Source organism: Musca vetustissima, unplaced genomic scaffold (assembly GCF_032173495.1).
Source record: "Musca vetustissima isolate MV318-11 ecotype Yass unplaced genomic scaffold, APGP_CSIRO_Mvet_v1 utg75035, whole genome shotgun sequence".
Lineage (NCBI taxonomy): Eukaryota > Metazoa > Arthropoda > Insecta > Diptera > Muscidae > Musca > Musca vetustissima.
Genome location: NW_026889734.1, coordinates 112,367 through 129,034, shown reverse-complemented (window position 1 = coordinate 129,034; position 16,668 = coordinate 112,367). Strand labels below are relative to the sequence as shown.

General features: G+C 34.5%; 1 protein-coding gene across 1 annotated transcript; it reads right to left on the bottom strand.

Annotated features, from left to right (window-relative positions):
* Positions 1-609: 609 nt before the first annotated feature.
* LOC133337361 (uncharacterized) lies at positions 610-2,412 on the bottom strand. The gene has a single exon (XM_061545591.1). The coding sequence runs from the start codon at positions 2,410-2,412 to the stop codon at positions 610-612; it is 1,803 nt and encodes a 600-aa protein (XP_061401575.1).
* Between the last annotated feature and the right edge of the window lie 14,256 nt (positions 2,413-16,668).

Here is a 16,668-nt window from a genome sequence, read left to right as displayed (position 1 = left end):
TGTATAGAGCCTTGAAAAAATTATTTAAAAAATCCACGCCTTGTATAGAGCCTTGAAAAATATTTTTAAAAAATCCACGCCTTGTATGGAGCCTTGAAAAAATTATTTAAAAAATCCACGCCTTGTATAGAGCCTTGAAAAAATTATTTAAAAAATCCACGCCTTGTATAGAGCCCTGAAAAAATTATTTAAAAATCCATGCCTTGTATAGAGCCTTGAAAAAATTATTTAAAAAAATCCACGCCTTGTATAGAGCCTTGAAAAAATTATTTAAAAAATCCACGCCTTGTATAGAGCCTTGAAAAAATTATTTAAAAAATCCACGCCTTGTATAGAGCCTTGAAAAAATTATTTAAAAAATCCACGCCTTGTATAGAGCCTTGAAAAAAATTATTTAAAAAATCCACGCTTTGTGGAAGACACTTGAGTCCTCCTATGCGTATTATTATTATCATAACTTATCCGTATGTTGGTCACCCATGCGTATACGTGTTGTCATCATGTATACGCCTTAGTTTTAAAATTAATAAATTCTTTATATCTAATTGTTCGCTCGTATTTATTGTAGAATTTGTTTTTTTTCAGATTTTCATCCCAAATATTTTGAATTTATTTTCCCCATTTTTTCTTCACCAATAACTCGAACAAAAATACTGCAGAACTGCAAGCCATTCCAATGACGACAATCATCCAAACCCAAAATAAATCTTCCGCCGTTAACACCTTCCGATACTGTGTGGGATTTAGATCGCGCATTGATACCTCATTTAATTTTAACATATCCCAAAACAAACTATCATGCCATGCTGTTATCAATCCCGCCGAATGGACCCGATGTATGAGCGAATTGAGAGCCTGCTTGTATGGTGAGTTTAGCTGCAGACGAAAACCCCAAGGTAGCATATTGAAATATGTCATCGCCTTGGGTGTGTGGAACAGCTGATGGGAACTATATTTTTGCTGGCGCCATACCAGCTGATAACTGGCCGTGGTGGCATAATAACAATAGGTCGTATTCAGCCGACGACGTTGTTCGTGCAGATAAGTTATATTGTCGGTATATTGCAGTGACGCCTGATAGGGATATAACCAATCATCGGATTCGTGAGCATCGGCCGTGTTGATTAGGATTTTCTTTTTCGAATGCAGCAGATCTTCATAGGTATTGATCTGACGATGATGGGGAGGTTGGGTGAAATAGGTATTGACATTTGCCGAAAATTGTGTAGCCATATAGAGGCCATAAAATCCGTTAAGAAGATATAAAATTTTTAAACACCTTTGTGAAGGCGAAACCATGTCAAAGGCCTGACCCAAAACTCCTGGCCACGCCTTGGTGTTGAGCAGAAAATCCCAGGGATTTTTCAAATTTCCCCACAGGTATTCAATGAGTCCGTGCAGGGCGGAAAATATTAAAGCCATTATTACATAGCAGGCAAAGAAATCATCATTCAAAAGAGCTCCAAATATTTCCAGCATGCTGAGAGGTTCTCCCAATGGGACCATCAACATTATTTCATTGATATCAAAGGTATCGGATACATTACGCCATTCCTCTTCGAAGATTGCCGGTATCATGGCCATGGGTAAATCAAGTTTATTCTGACCTACCAGCTGATTAATGATGGTATAATGGGTTTGATTGCCTGCTTTTAGGGGGTAATACATTTCCAGTGAGGCATTATACTTCGCGGCAAATAACATTACCAACCGAGCAACATAGCCGTTCATACGGAAATTTCCTTCAGAGTCGATGTAGACAAAGGATCGGGAGGAGGTCTGTTCCACAATCGTCCACAGGGTTTTATTGTGAAGATTCAACCATTGAGGAGGGAAATAATTTTGTCCTTGCCAATTTTCCCAATGATATTCGGGATAGGGTCGTAGTTTTTTCATGGCAGGTTTCTCAGAACCTGCTGCCAGCCTCATAAGCATGACATTTGTCATCCTATATTCCTCAAATATTTTATTAAAAAAATCAGCTTGAAAGTAATCCCAATACTGTCCAGTGAGAATCAAAATTCTGCTTTGGCGCATATACTGCAATAATCCAGATGTAATGCTCAGTAATTCCATCCAAACTTTTTCTTCTTTAGGTCCATATAAAATTACCAAAATTTCCGAATTAAAATAATCCTTATAAAGAAACTGCATATCCTTGGAGAGTATCAATTTTGGTAAATCCATTTGATAAACTTCCTCAAATTGGAAATATGCTGAACCACCTTCCGAATGTAGTATCACCAGAGAATCGTATGATTGCTCCTCATAAATATTCCGTAAAACATTTTGAAGTCCACAAAATTTATTTTCATTTCTTTGAAGGATATTCTCCAAAGGATATGCAAATCCTTGATCCATAAGCACACAGGATATGAGAGCAATGAAGGTTATAACTTTACAAAATCCCATTGTTAACTGAAAAGAAAAAATCAGATTTTCTTTCTTCCTTTATTGACAAAATTGCTGCAAGAAAGGACCTTGGTTATTATCCTTTAAACGATTACAACAAAGCAACAATTTTGCTGGCAAAAGATTGCGATAAATGCAGTGGATAATTGCACATAAGAAATCGTGATTATTATCCAGCCTTAAGGTTGAAAGAGAACGATTTAAATTCTAAAGCGGGGGGCGTATACGTTGTGACAAGCAGCATACGCAACAGTGGCCAAATAGCTAATTTTTGTGAGAAAAAGGACTTATTTCGAAAGTATGGTATCTCAGCTTTACCCAGATGCCAAATATATGAACGTAGCTAACAAATCACTAAAGTTATGGTGAAATGAAGACATGTACAAAAAAGGGGAAAATTTTTGCCAATTTTGCGTAACCCTATTCTGGAGGCCATAACATTCGGATTTAATGGATCAATCTCCATGAAATAAATTTATTTTTGAATCTTGGAACCTTCCCAAGCAAATATGGCCAGAAATGGCATACATTTCAATAGAAATATTAAAAGCGAATAATACGAATGTTCATAGCTTCTTAAATTGCCGTTCTGTCGAAGACCATATGTAAAAAAGGTTGTTCAATTTAATAAAATATTTTATTGGGGGTCCATTGTATTATTTTTTTAGAGAGAGTTATGAATCCTCTTTACATTGACGTATGATACGCTCACTTAATAAAATATTTTATAGAGGGGTACAACTGAGTATATGGATTTTTTATAGAGCCGGATATATTCTCTTTACACTGAGGTATGTTACACTCACCTATCTTTCATAATACCAGAGTTATGGTGAATTGAAGACAGTTACCGAAAAATTCCAATTTTTTGCCAATTTTGCGTAATCATCTTCTAGGGTCCATAACTTCGGTTATAATCCATGGATCTCTATGAAATATGTTTCTTGTGATAGCTTGGATCTTTCTCAAACAAATATGACCAGAAATGTCCCGCATTCCAATACAAATATTTTTTTTTTATAATGACAATGTTCTTAAGTTATTGAATGACTACTTTGCCGAAGACCATATGTAAATAAGTTTGTTTAATTTAATAAAATATTTTATAGGGGGTCCAACTAAGTGTATTAATTTTTTAGAGAGAGTTATGAATCCTCTTTACATTGACGTATGATACGCTCACTTATCTTTCCTAATGTCAAAGTTATGGTAAATGAAAGAGAGTTACCGAAAAATGGCAAATTTTTGCTAATTTTGCGTAATCATCTTCTAGGGTCCATAACTTCGGTTATAATCGATGGATCTCTATGAAATATGTTTCTTGTGAGAGCTTGGATCTTTCTCAAACAAATATGACCAGAAATGTCCAGCATTCCAATACAAATATTTTTTAGAAAAAAAAAATTAAAATATTCTTAGGTCATTGAATGGCTGCTTAACCGAAGACCATAAGTATATAAATTAGTTCAATTTAATCAAATATTTTGTACCGGCTCGTACTAATTAAATTTCATACTTTTATAGAGGGATATATCACCTTTATATTGAGGTAACTTACGCTCATGTAGCTTATCAAATGTCAGAGTTAGGGTAAATTGAAAATAGTTAACAAAAATTGCCAAAATATTGATAATTTTGCGTAACTATTTTCCGGAGCCCATAACTTCGGATATAATCAGTGGATCTCTATGAAATAAATTTCTTATGAGAGCTTGGATCGTTTCCAAGCAATAATGGTCAGAATTAGTACTGATTTCAACACAACTATATTTTGAATAATAAGATATACATAGTTTATTGAAGGGCCGTTGCGTCGAAGACCATACGTATATATAGATATCATCAATTTATTTATATATTTTGTACGGACTCCAACTAAGCATATCGGTTATTTATATAGATGGATATGTCCTCTTTACATTAAGGTAAGTTACTCTCAAATAGCTTTGGAAATGCCAGAGTTATGGCGATTTGAAGACGGTTACCAAAAAATGGCAAAATGTTGCTAATTCTGCGTAATCATCTTCTAGGGCTCATAACTTCAGTTGTAATCGGTGGATCTCTATGAAATAAATTGGTTTTGAAAGATTGGATGATTTTCTATAAAATTAAGTAATGCTTAAACTCTTCTTAATTTAATTATTGTTAGAATTTTTAATAATTTTAATACAAATATTAAAAAATAAAATTACAAAATCCATTATCACAAATGTATGAAAATTTTCTTCGTTTTATGTGATTATTTCCATGGTCATAACTTTTAAAAGCATCGGTAATATCATTATATTATTCGATGGATTTTGATAGTAGAATAACTTAGCTTTATCCTGATGCATGATTCCAAGATATAGCTCCCCGAATATCAAAGTTATGGCTAAATGAAGGTGAATGCGGAGAAATGCAAAATTTGAGGTATTTTTGCGTAATCATCTTCCAGGGGTCATAACTTCGGTTCTATTCAAGGGATCTTTGTGAAATGAATATATTTGGCAAGTTCTCCAAACAAAAATTTTCAAAATTGCCAAAAAAGTCAATAACATTTTTAAAAAAACTATAATAAACACTTAACCGACATCTGTGATTTTTTTCTTTGTTATTGGTAAACATTTCCCAGGAGCCATAACTTCTCAAACTGTGGGTAATGTCAGCATATAATTAGAGTGATTTTGAAAGCTAAAAATCTTAGCTTTACTCTGATGGTAAATTGAAACATATAGCTTCGTAAATACCCGATTTATGGCCAAATAAAAAAGAGTACCGAAAATGTTCACATTTTAGGTAATTTTGGGTAATGATATTCTGGAGGCCTTAATTTTGAAAGTATTAAGTGGATATTAACAAGTTAAAATTATTTTAGAAGCTAAGACCGTACACTTGATATGATAAATAATATTGGAATACAAAAATCTGGAAAATTCCAAACTAATTGATCGAATGCTACAGGATCAAAAAAATTAATTAAAGAGTTCATTCATATGATGGTGTCTCGAAAGTCTGATTGGTTGTCGCCACGAAATTGAGAGTTTCTGAAACGGAAATACCTTCTCTACTTTGACTTATACACATTTTATTTAAATACCATATAGGCGTATACGTGCTGACATACGCAGCCATGTACAATAAATTACCCATTTGAAGTATTTGCAGATTTCTGCTACATTTTCCAATCGATTTGTCTGGAATTTTGTAAATAAGATTCAGACTTGGAAAGAAAACTCCTGACAGACAAATATTCAATATATGTACCGTACAAGTTCAACTTCTGTGGATCTTTTAAATGCCTCTCATTTAAGACAATTAAATCAGTTTACCTACAAACAATTTAATTTAATTTGTATCATTATTAAAACATGATATTTTTTGAACAATCCTGTCTTTGTTTGTTCTGCCTGTTTTAATTACATATTTAATACATGGCCAATTTGTGTCAGAACCAGAGATGAGGATTTCTTTCACAGATTTCCTCATTTAATGGCATTTAACAGAGCTGCCAGCATCCGTTTCCGGTTGTAGTTGTTCGGTACTGGTGCTTCTGCTGTTGGTGAATTGTGTGTCTTTGCGTTATGTGCAACTCATTGAAGCAGAAGTCAGTTCGCTTATTTTCGCTGAGCATATCGTTGTCATTTCTATCCTTTGTGGGTAATGGATATTAGGGTGTGAGGAAAAAAAATTAACAGAAGAAAAATTCAAAAGTATTAAAAAAATCCGCACATATAGAAAGCGTAGACTTTTTTTAATAATTTTTTAATTTTTTTCAAGCCCTATATAAGGCGTAGATTTTTTAAATGTTTTACAAGGCCTATATAAGACCTAGAAATAATTTTTTTCAAGGCCCATATGAGGTGTAGATTTTTTAAATAATTTTTTTCAAGATCCATATGAGGCGTAGATATTTTAAATAAATTTTTTCAAGGCCCATATGAGGCGTAGATTTTTTAAATAAATTTTTTTCAAGGCCCATATGAGGCGTAGATTTTTTAAATAAATTTTTCAAGGTCCATATGAGATGTAGATTTTTTAAATAAATTTTTTCAAGGTCCATATGAGGCGTAGATTTTTTAAATAATTTTTTTCAAGGCCTATATGAGGCGTAGATTTTTTAAATAATTTTTTTCAAGGCCCATATGAGGCGTAGATTTTTTAAATAAATTTTTTCAAGGCCCATATGAGGCGTAGATTTTTTAAATAAAATTTTTCAAGGCCCATATGAGGCGTAGATTTTTTAAATAAAAATTTTCAAGGCCCATATGAGGCGTAGATTTTTTAAATAAAATTTTTCAAGGCCCATATGAGGCGTAGATTTTTTAAATAAAAATTTTCAAGGCCCATATGAGGCGTAGATTTTTTAAGTAAATTTTTTCAAGGCCTATATAAGTCATAGATTTTTTAAATAATTTTTTCAAGTCCTATATAAGTCATAGATTTTTTCAAGGCCCATATGAGGCGTAGATTTTTTAAATAAATTTTTTTCAAGGCCCATATGAGGCGTAGATTTTTTAAATAAATTTTTTCAAGGCCCATATGAGGCGTAGATTTTTTAAATTTATTTTTTTCAAGGCCCATATGAGGCGTAGATTTTTTAAATAAATTTTTTTCAAGGCCCATATGAGGCGTAGATTTTTTAAATAATTTTTTTCAAGGCCCATATGAGGCGTAGATTTTTTAAATAAATTTTTTCAAGGCCCATATGAGGCGTAGATTTTTTAAATAAAATTTTTCAAGGCCCATATGAGGCGTAGATTTTTTAAATAAATTTTTTCAAGGCCCATATGAGGCGTAGATTTTTTAAATACATTTTTTTCAAGGCCCATATGAGGCGTAGATTTTTTAAATAAATTTTTTCAAGGCCCATATGAGGCGTAGATTTTTTAAATAAATTTTTTCAAGGCCCATATGAGGCGTAGATTTTTTAAATAAATTTTTTCAAGGCCCATATGAGGCGTAGATTTTTTAAATAAATTTTTTCAAGGCCCATATGAGGCGTAGATTTTTTACAGAATTTTTTTGAAAAAAATATTTTCCAAAAATCCACCCTATTATACCTTCTCCTTTTTGATAGTTTCTTCGTTTACTCCGCTTATTAATAAAATCCGCACTGTTTTAGTATCGTTAAATAATTCCCATTTGCCAGCAAAATTCCCATAAAGATTTTTTTTCCAGCTGATTATATGTTTCTTCTTGCATTATGTGTCTAACTTCCTGCCAGGCCATTCATTCCCTTTTCCTCCATTTTGTCCTTGCCATCCTCCTCATTAGTTCCTTATGTTTACTGTGCAATCAGTGTTTCATTTCTTCTATTTCCGTTACGATTTTTATTTTTACGATCCACTAAAGTGCTGCTACGACCACAATTTAAGGACTGACTCACTGCCAGGATATACCCGTACCCATGCATTTATATGGTGGGGTAATTAACTTAATAGAGTGTCAAATTTAAATTGAATTTTAATTTAGAAAAACAGTACTTCAGACAACTACGGACTACCATAGAATATGAAAGGAAATACAGTAAACCGCAAGGCCCAACAGATTTTAAGGCCTCATCGAAGGCGTGTTTTTTTTTAAATTAATTTTTGGAGGTCTTTACCAAGGCGTGGATTTTTTAAAATTAATTTTTGGAGGTCTTTACCAAGGCGTGGATTTTTTAAAATTAATTTTTGGAGGTCTTTACCAAGGCGTGGATTTTTTAAAATTAATTTTTGGAGGTCTTTACCAAGGCGTGGATTTTTTAAAATTAATTTTTGGAGGTCTTTACCAAGGCGTGGATTTTTTAAAATTAATTTTTGGAGGTCTTTACCAAGGCGTGGATTTTTTAAAATTAATTTTTGGAGGTCTTTACCAAGGCGTGGATTTTTTAAAATTAATTTTTCGAGGTCTTTACCAAGGCGTGGATTTTTTAAAATTAATTTTTGGAGGTCTTTACCAAGGCGTGGATTTTTTAAAATTAATTTTTGGAGGTCTTTACCAAGGCGTGGATTTTTTAAAATTAATTTTTGGAGGTCTTTACCAAGGCGTGGATTTTTTAAAATTAATTTTTGGAGGTCTTTACCAATGCGTGGATTTTTTAAAATTAATTTTTGGAGGTCTTTACCAATGCGTGGATTTTTTAAAATTAATTTTTGGAGGTCTTTACCAAGGCGTGGATTTTTTAATCGATTGCACCAAATTTGCACAGCGTAATGAATTAGGTCTAGCATGATGTGTGTAAAATTTCGTGAAAATCGTTTCAGATTTAGATATAGCTCTCATATATATTTTCGTCCGATTTAATGCAAATGGTGTACCAAAGTCCCTTTATATCTCTCGATTTGCACGAAATTTGGTACAGCGTAATGAATTAGATCTAGAATGATGTGTGTTAAGTTTCCTGAAAATCGGTTCAGATTTTGATATAGCTCCCATATATATTTTCGTCCGATTTAATGTCAATGGTCGACCAAAGTCCCTATATATCTTTCGATTTGCACGAAATTTAGCACAGCGTAATGAATTACGTCTAGAATGATGTGTGTTAAGTTTCCTGAAAATCGGTTCAGATTTAGATATAGCTCTCATATATATTTTCGTCCGATTTAATGTAAATGGTCGACCAAAGTCTCTATATATAACACGATTTGCACGAAATTTGGCACAGCGTGATGAATTAGGTCTAGAATGTTGTGTGTTATGTTTCCTGAAAATCGGTTCAGATTTTGATATAGCTCCCATATATATTTTCGTCCGATTTAAGGTAAATGGTGTACCAAAGTCCCTATATATCTTTGGATTTGCACGAAATTTAGCACAGCGTAATGAATTACGTCTAGAATGATGTGTGTTAAGTTTCCTGAAAATCGGTTCAGATTTAGATATAGCTCTCATATATATTTTCGTTCGATTTAATGTTAAATGTCGACCAAAGTCCCTATATATCTTTCGATTTGCACGAAATTTGGCACAGCGTAATGAATTAGGCCTAGAATGATGTGTTTTAAATTTCGTGAAAATCGGTTCAGATTTAGATAAAGCTTCTATATCTGACCAAATGAAAAAATTAGTATCGGTTCCGGAATGGCATGTTTATGGATCCAATTTCATTTCACTGGCCCTTCAAAAATACGACATCTGTTAGGATTCATCTGTTGAATATACCCAAAGTGGTGAAGGGTATCATATAGTCGGCCCCGTCCGACTTTACTACTTTCCTTACTGGTTTTAAATTATTTTTTTTAATGGACCAGGGTCTAGCTTTTTTTATTCTTTAAAAAAGTGATATATACTTTCAGGGTCATCATTAATTAAGACTCCTTTGTTTACATCTTTTTTTGGGGTTTGTCCTTATTTGAATTTATATTCCTCAAAACAAATTGATGGATTAGGGTTGTCATGATGATAACGACCGTCTGCTCCCCCTTCTCCCTTTCACAAACTGTGAAATGGATTGCCTAGTGGCGATGATATACCAAAGCCACCATCATTGATGACTTCAAGTGGGTCGGTCTATTTCGGCTAACATTTATGTCCATCACCCGACCCGCTATAAAAGTGAGATTAGTTTTTGCCAAATCTCAATGTCCATAATCCACCACCCGTTTCCATCATCATCAGTGTCACTTTCAGTCACCATTACATTGAAACCTAAAAGACAAGGAAAATTTATAGCTTGATTTGCTATGAAGTGGTGTGATTGAGGGGAAGGGGAGGGTGGCCACAACATGAGGGAGGGGGCGGTGAGGTTGGAAAAACATAAAATATAGTTTAAAGTCAATCACAATGACTTTGAATAATGACAACGTTGATGATGATAATAATGTTGAGGAATTGTGGTTAGTGTGGGATATTGGAATGTGGGGCATACTTTTAGGGGTGCTATAAATTAAGTCAATTTAATGCATATTTTTAGGATGGATATTCAAAAATTAGATAGCTATTAAATTTGTGAAGATCGGACGTTATTCACAATTCAATAAAAATAAGCATCATTACCTTGGCAATAATTTTGTATACAAAAAAGCAAAGCCTACTTTTAGGCGATGTTAAGGATAATCAACCTTAATAAAATCATTTCCCTTGTCATCATTTTCGTTATTTCTTTTGTTATTCATTTAATCTCGAAAAAGCACATTATTGTTGTTCTACACAACAATAAGAATAAATAAAAAAAAATTCTCAAAGTTCATATCTGAGCAGTTATGACAGCACACTTATTGGCAAAATGCCATTAAATATGCAGTAGTACTTCTAAAAATAATAACAACAATAAAAGTCAAACTACTTGATTCAAATCAGTATTCATGGTGAATCGATATGAGGATGAAGGGAGAGAGATATTGACATGCAAATGTCCTTCGACAGACACCATGTGCCAATGAGCGTAATATGCAAAAGGAGATAATTAATATTTTTTGAAACATATTTTTAGGGGTTTCAATACAGGCCTGAAATTTGTAAAAAATATTTTCGAAGGCCTTTACCAAAACATATTTTTTGGAGCCTACCATAAGGCGTGGATTTTTTAAACAAAATTTTTTGGAGCCTACCATAAGGCGTGGATTTTTTAAACATATTTTTTGGAGCCTACCATAAGGCGTGGATTTTTTAAACATATTTTTTGGAGCCTACCATAAGGCGTGGATTTTTTAAACAAAATTTTTTGGAGCCTACCATAAGGTGTGGATTTTTTGGAACATATTTTTTGGAGCCTGCCATAAGGCGTGGATTTTTAAAACCTTTTTTTGGGGCCTACCATAAGGCGTGGATTTTTAAAACCTTTTTTTGGGGCCTACCATAAGGCGTGAATTTTTTAAACATATTTTTTGGAGCCTACCATAAGGCGTGGATTTTTTAAAAAACTATTTTTTGGAGCCTACCATAAGGCGTGGATTTTTTAAAACATATTTTTTGGCGCCTACCATAAGGCGTGGATTTTTTAAAAACATATTTTTTGGAGCCTACCATAAGGCGTGGATTTTTTAAACATAGTTTTTTGGAGCCTACCATAAGGCGTGGATTTTTTAAACATATTTTTTGGAGCCTACCATAAGGCGTGGATTTTTTAAAAATATTTTTTTGGAGCCTACCATAAGGCGTGGATTTTTTAAAAATATTTTTTTTGGAGCCTACCATAAGGCGTGGATTTTTTAAACATATTTTTTTGGAGCCTACCATAAGGCGTCGATTTTTTAAACATATTTTTTTGGAGCCTACCATAAGGCGTGGATTTTTTAAAAACATATTTTTTGGAGCCTACCATAAGGCGTGGATTTTTTAAAAATATTTTTTTTGGAGCCTACCATAAGGCGTGGATTTAAAAAAAATATTTTTTGGAGACTTAATATAGGCGTGGATTTAAAAAAAATATTTTTTTGGAGACTTAATATAGGCGTGGATTTAAAAAAAATAATTTTTTGGAGACTTAATATAGGCGTGGATTTAAAAAAAATATTTTTTTGGAGACTTAATATAGGCGTGGATTTAAAAAAATATTTTTTTGGAGACTTAATATAGGCGAGGATTTAAAAAAAAAAAATATTTTTTTGGAGACTTAATATAGGCGTGGATTTAAAAAAAAAAAATTTTTTGGAGACTTAATATAGGCGTGGATTTAAAAAAAAACATTTTTTTGGAGACTTAATATAGGCGTGGATTTAAAAAAAAATATTTTTTTGGAGACTTAATATAGGCGTGGATTTAAAAAAAATATTTTTTTGGAGACTTAATAATAGGCGTGGATTTAAAAAAAATATTTTTTTGGAGACTTTATATAGGCGTGGATTTAAAAAAAATATTTTTTTGGAGACTTATTATAGGCGTGGATTTAAAAAAAATATTTTTTTGGAGACTTAATATAGGCGTGGATTTAAAAAAAATATTTTTTTGGAGACTTAATATAGGCGTGGATTTAAAAAAAATATTTTTTTGGAGACTTAATATAGGCGTGGATTTAAAAAAAAAAAATATTTTTTGGAGACTTAATATAGGCGTGGATTTGTTATCCCTTTTGTCCTTCCATCAATAAATGAACAATTCGAATCAAGTTCACATACCCTCATGTAATCATTGCAATTTTACTACGAAGGCAAAAGGACCTATAAGGACACACTCACACAGAAGGAGGCAAAGCTCTTATTGTTCATACACTTTTATAAAATGAACTACCCTGCCACCAAGATTGCTGCCGCTATCAAAAGGATATCATTGTCATGGTATGTCGTTGTAGAACAGCTCAGCATTTGCCATATCCTTGTTAGGTGTCATAATGCATAAAAAAATTCAACAATAATGCATAAAAATAACAATAACAACAAGGATAATAAAAAATAAACATATACACATACAAATAAATGTGTTTTATATTGAAAAAATATCATGGAATAGTCGATTTCCTCGGTCTCCTCTCACCACCCACTCTTGTTGATCCTGGTGCAAGGATTTTATTTTTTTTTTGAAAATTAAAGAAAATTGATTTTTTTCTTTACAATCTGTGAACAATATGAAAAATTTAATATATAAATTGTTTTTGTTATTGCTGTTGAGGAGGAAGCAAGGACTACATGTGTACATATGTATGTACACATACATATGTCTGCATCTGTAGCCATATCGGATAAAAAACATTAATGTTGAATGAGCGAATGAATGGGCGCATGCTGTGATGACAGTAAATATCTAATTAAAATACAAAGGAATTCTGAAGATCACAAGAATAACTGAAACCGATATACCCATTTTAAAACCCAAAGCCTTGGTGTGACCCTTGAAAAAAATATTCTTTAAAAATCCAAGCCTTGGCAAATACTTAAAAAAAATAAAAGTTCAATCCTTCTCGGTCTAATTCATCTCAAAACCAGTAAGGAAAGTAGTAAAGTCGGACGGGGCCGACTATATGATACCCTTCACCACTTTGCTGTAGGCCGATCTTTGGGTCTTTGGTGCACATTTTACTTAAAATCGGACCAAACTATATATATGAGTTATATCTAAATCTGAGCCGATAGTAACTTCAGTAACATATGTCAATTTTGTGTAAAATCGCACGAAGTTATATATAGAGAAGCTATATCTAAATCTGAACCGATATCAACGAGACTTGCCAGAGATTTATTTATATTAACAACAGTTCATTGTACAAAATTGTTTGGCAATCGGGTCTTTAGTGCAGAATTTACATAAACTCGGAAGAAAAAACATATGAAGGAGCTACATCTAAAACTTAACCGATTTTTACGAAAATTAGCACACATCATTACGCTGTGCCAAATTTCGTGCAAATCGAACGATATATAAGGATTTTGGTGCACCATTTACATAAAATCGGACGAAAATATATATGGGAGCTATATACAAATCTGAACCGATTTTCACGAAACTTAACACACATCATTCTGTACTTCATTCATTACGCTGTGCCAAATTTCGTGCAAATCGAACGATATATAGGGACTTTGGTGCACCATTTACATAAAATCGGACGAAAATATATATGGGAGCTATATTTAAAACTTAACCGATTTTCCCCAATTTCAATAGGGTTCGTCCTTAGGCCAAGTAAGTGACCTATGTCAAATTTTATTCAAATCGGATCATAAATTGTTCACAAAAATACATGGACGGACAGACGGACGGACGGATAGACGGACATGCATAAATCGACTCAGAAAGTGATTCTCAAAAGGAACCGTGGGTCTATCTCGATTCCTTTTGCCTGTTACAAACATATGCACAAAGACGTAGGGTATAATAATTGGTATCAATTTAATGATCAAACATTCCTCTTGGATATAATATCAACAAATCGGCTTCATGTCCTTCAGGAGTAAATATATACGCCATAGAATACAAATTTTGTCATTTTCACACAAAAGTCAGGGACCATTTGAACCACTAAATATTGACCGATCTCTATCAAAATAGGCACGCTTATTCTTTAGCCCGATCTCCTTCTTCATGTTTGGACCATAATTGCGGTCTCTGAAGCGACCAGAAAATCAGACATTTTGGTCCATTTCATACCCTAAAAGTTAACTACCAAAAACAATAGCGGTCTTCATTGGGCAGAACCCATCCTTACTAACTTAGCTGGCTTGTTACAGAACGGTTGTTCCATATGCCGAGCTTAAAAAAGATTTTCAAGCGCGTCGGTCTTGTGCGCAAATCCACCAATTTGTAAGACCATGTTCCAAGATGTTCTTTTCTACTTGGTCTTTCCATTTAATTCGTGGCCTTCCCCTTCTACGGGAACCATCAGTAGGCTCGTTTTTATATGCCTTTTGAGCTGGGGCATTATTCTCATTCATCCGCACAACATGGCCTAGCTACCGTAGCCGCAGCAGCTGAATACGACTGACTATGTCAATGTCCGCGTATAAATTGTAAAGCTGGTGGTTCATTCGACGCCGATATTCACCGTCGACCTAATTCGGCCCGAAGAATTTTCGGATAATTTTTTTTTTCAAAGAGCTGCCTCATCTGCTTGCGCAAGTACCCATCCTTCAGATCCATATAACAACACGGATAGTATCAGCATCTTGTAAAGTGTAAGTTTGGTCTGGCGGGAGGTGGCCTTGTTTCTAAACTGTTTACTTAGACCATAGTAGCATCGGTTGGCCATCACTATCATTCTCCGAATTTCAAAACTGATGTCATTCATTTTATTTTTGGCAGTACCAAGGTATATAAACTCTTTGACTACCTCGAAGCTGTAGTTCTCAAGTTACACAGTTGGTCCGAGTCTACTGGACGTCTTGCGAGTTGATACCATCAGCTTGGTCTTCTCGCCGTTTACTGCCAGACCATCATTGGCAGACTCCTTTTCGAATTTGTTAAAAGGTGGCTGTTACCGCTCGCTATGTTCGACCCATTATGTCGATGTCATCGGCGTAGTCGAATAACATGTGTTGTTTGGTGTACAGAGTGTCATTTCTGTTCACTTTTGCCTCTCGTCACGCGACAAACAATCACCTTGTCTGAATCCTCGTTCGGTGTTAAAAGGCTCCGAGAGGTCCTTTCCGACTTTAACTGCTGATCTTGTGCCACTTAAAGCTATCCTGCAAAGCCGTATTCATTTTGCAGAAATGCCGAACGTAGACATGGCTTTAAACACATCTATACGGATAGGGCTGTCGAATGCGGCTTTATAGTCGACTAATAGATGGTATGTGTCGATGTATTTTTTGTGGGTCTTTTCCAGGATTTAGCGCAGAGTGAAAATCTGGTCAATGTTGGTTTTGCCAGGTCTAAAGCCCCATTGGTATTGTCCAATGATGTCATTGACCATTGGCTTCAATCGTTCACACAGCACACTGGATAGCACTTTATATGCGATGGGAAGGAGACTTATTCCTCTATAGTTGACACATATCGTCGTGTCTCATTGAGGTCCTGAGTTTCCAATCATTGGGCATGCATTCCTCTGGCCAAATTGTTCTAATCAGCTGGTGCATGCTCTTTACCAGCATCTGACCACCGGTCTTGAATAGTTCGGCTGGTAGCCCATCGGCTCCTACTGCTTTATTGTTCTTCAGCAGAGTGATTGCTATTCTGACCTCATCTTGGTATACACTCTATACCGTCATCTATTATTGGTTCTGGGGTATCCTCTTCACCGCTACTATTTGATACCAGAAGTTTTTCAAAATGCTCCTTCCAGATCATCAACACGCTGTATGTATCTGTCACCAGGTTTCCTTCTTCATCCCTACAGGAGGATGTGCCGGCACCAAAACCTTCAGTTTTTGAGCGATTTGCTCACGCTCACGTTTTTCTTGTTCTTTCTTCTTTTTTCTGAAAACATGTTTCTCCTCTCTCCTTTCCTCCCGCTAGTTCTCCCTCGCATTACGTGTTGCTACTGTCCGCAGGGTTCCCCTATACGCTGCGTTTTTCACATCGGTAGCATTACGACACTCCTGATCGTACCGCGGACTTCTTGATGGTGGTCTTTGGTAATCAAGTGTTGCTTTTGGTGCAGTTTGTAGGGAGTGGGCAATTCCTTGCCATTATGCTTCTATATTATTATCGGGACAAGGGGTGCTTTCACCAAGCAGTTGGGTAAGTTGAGCGGAGTAGGCTTCTGTTATCTGTTGCTTTTGCAGCTTTTCGACGTCAAATTTCCGTGTTACGTTAGATCGCACCTTTGCTGCTACATTAATGCGGGTGCGTACCTTGGCTGCCACAAGGTAATGGTCAAAATCGATATTCGATCCTCTTATCGATTGAACGTCTAAAACACTAGACGAATGGCTTCCGTCTATCACAACATGGTCAATTTGATTTCTCGTT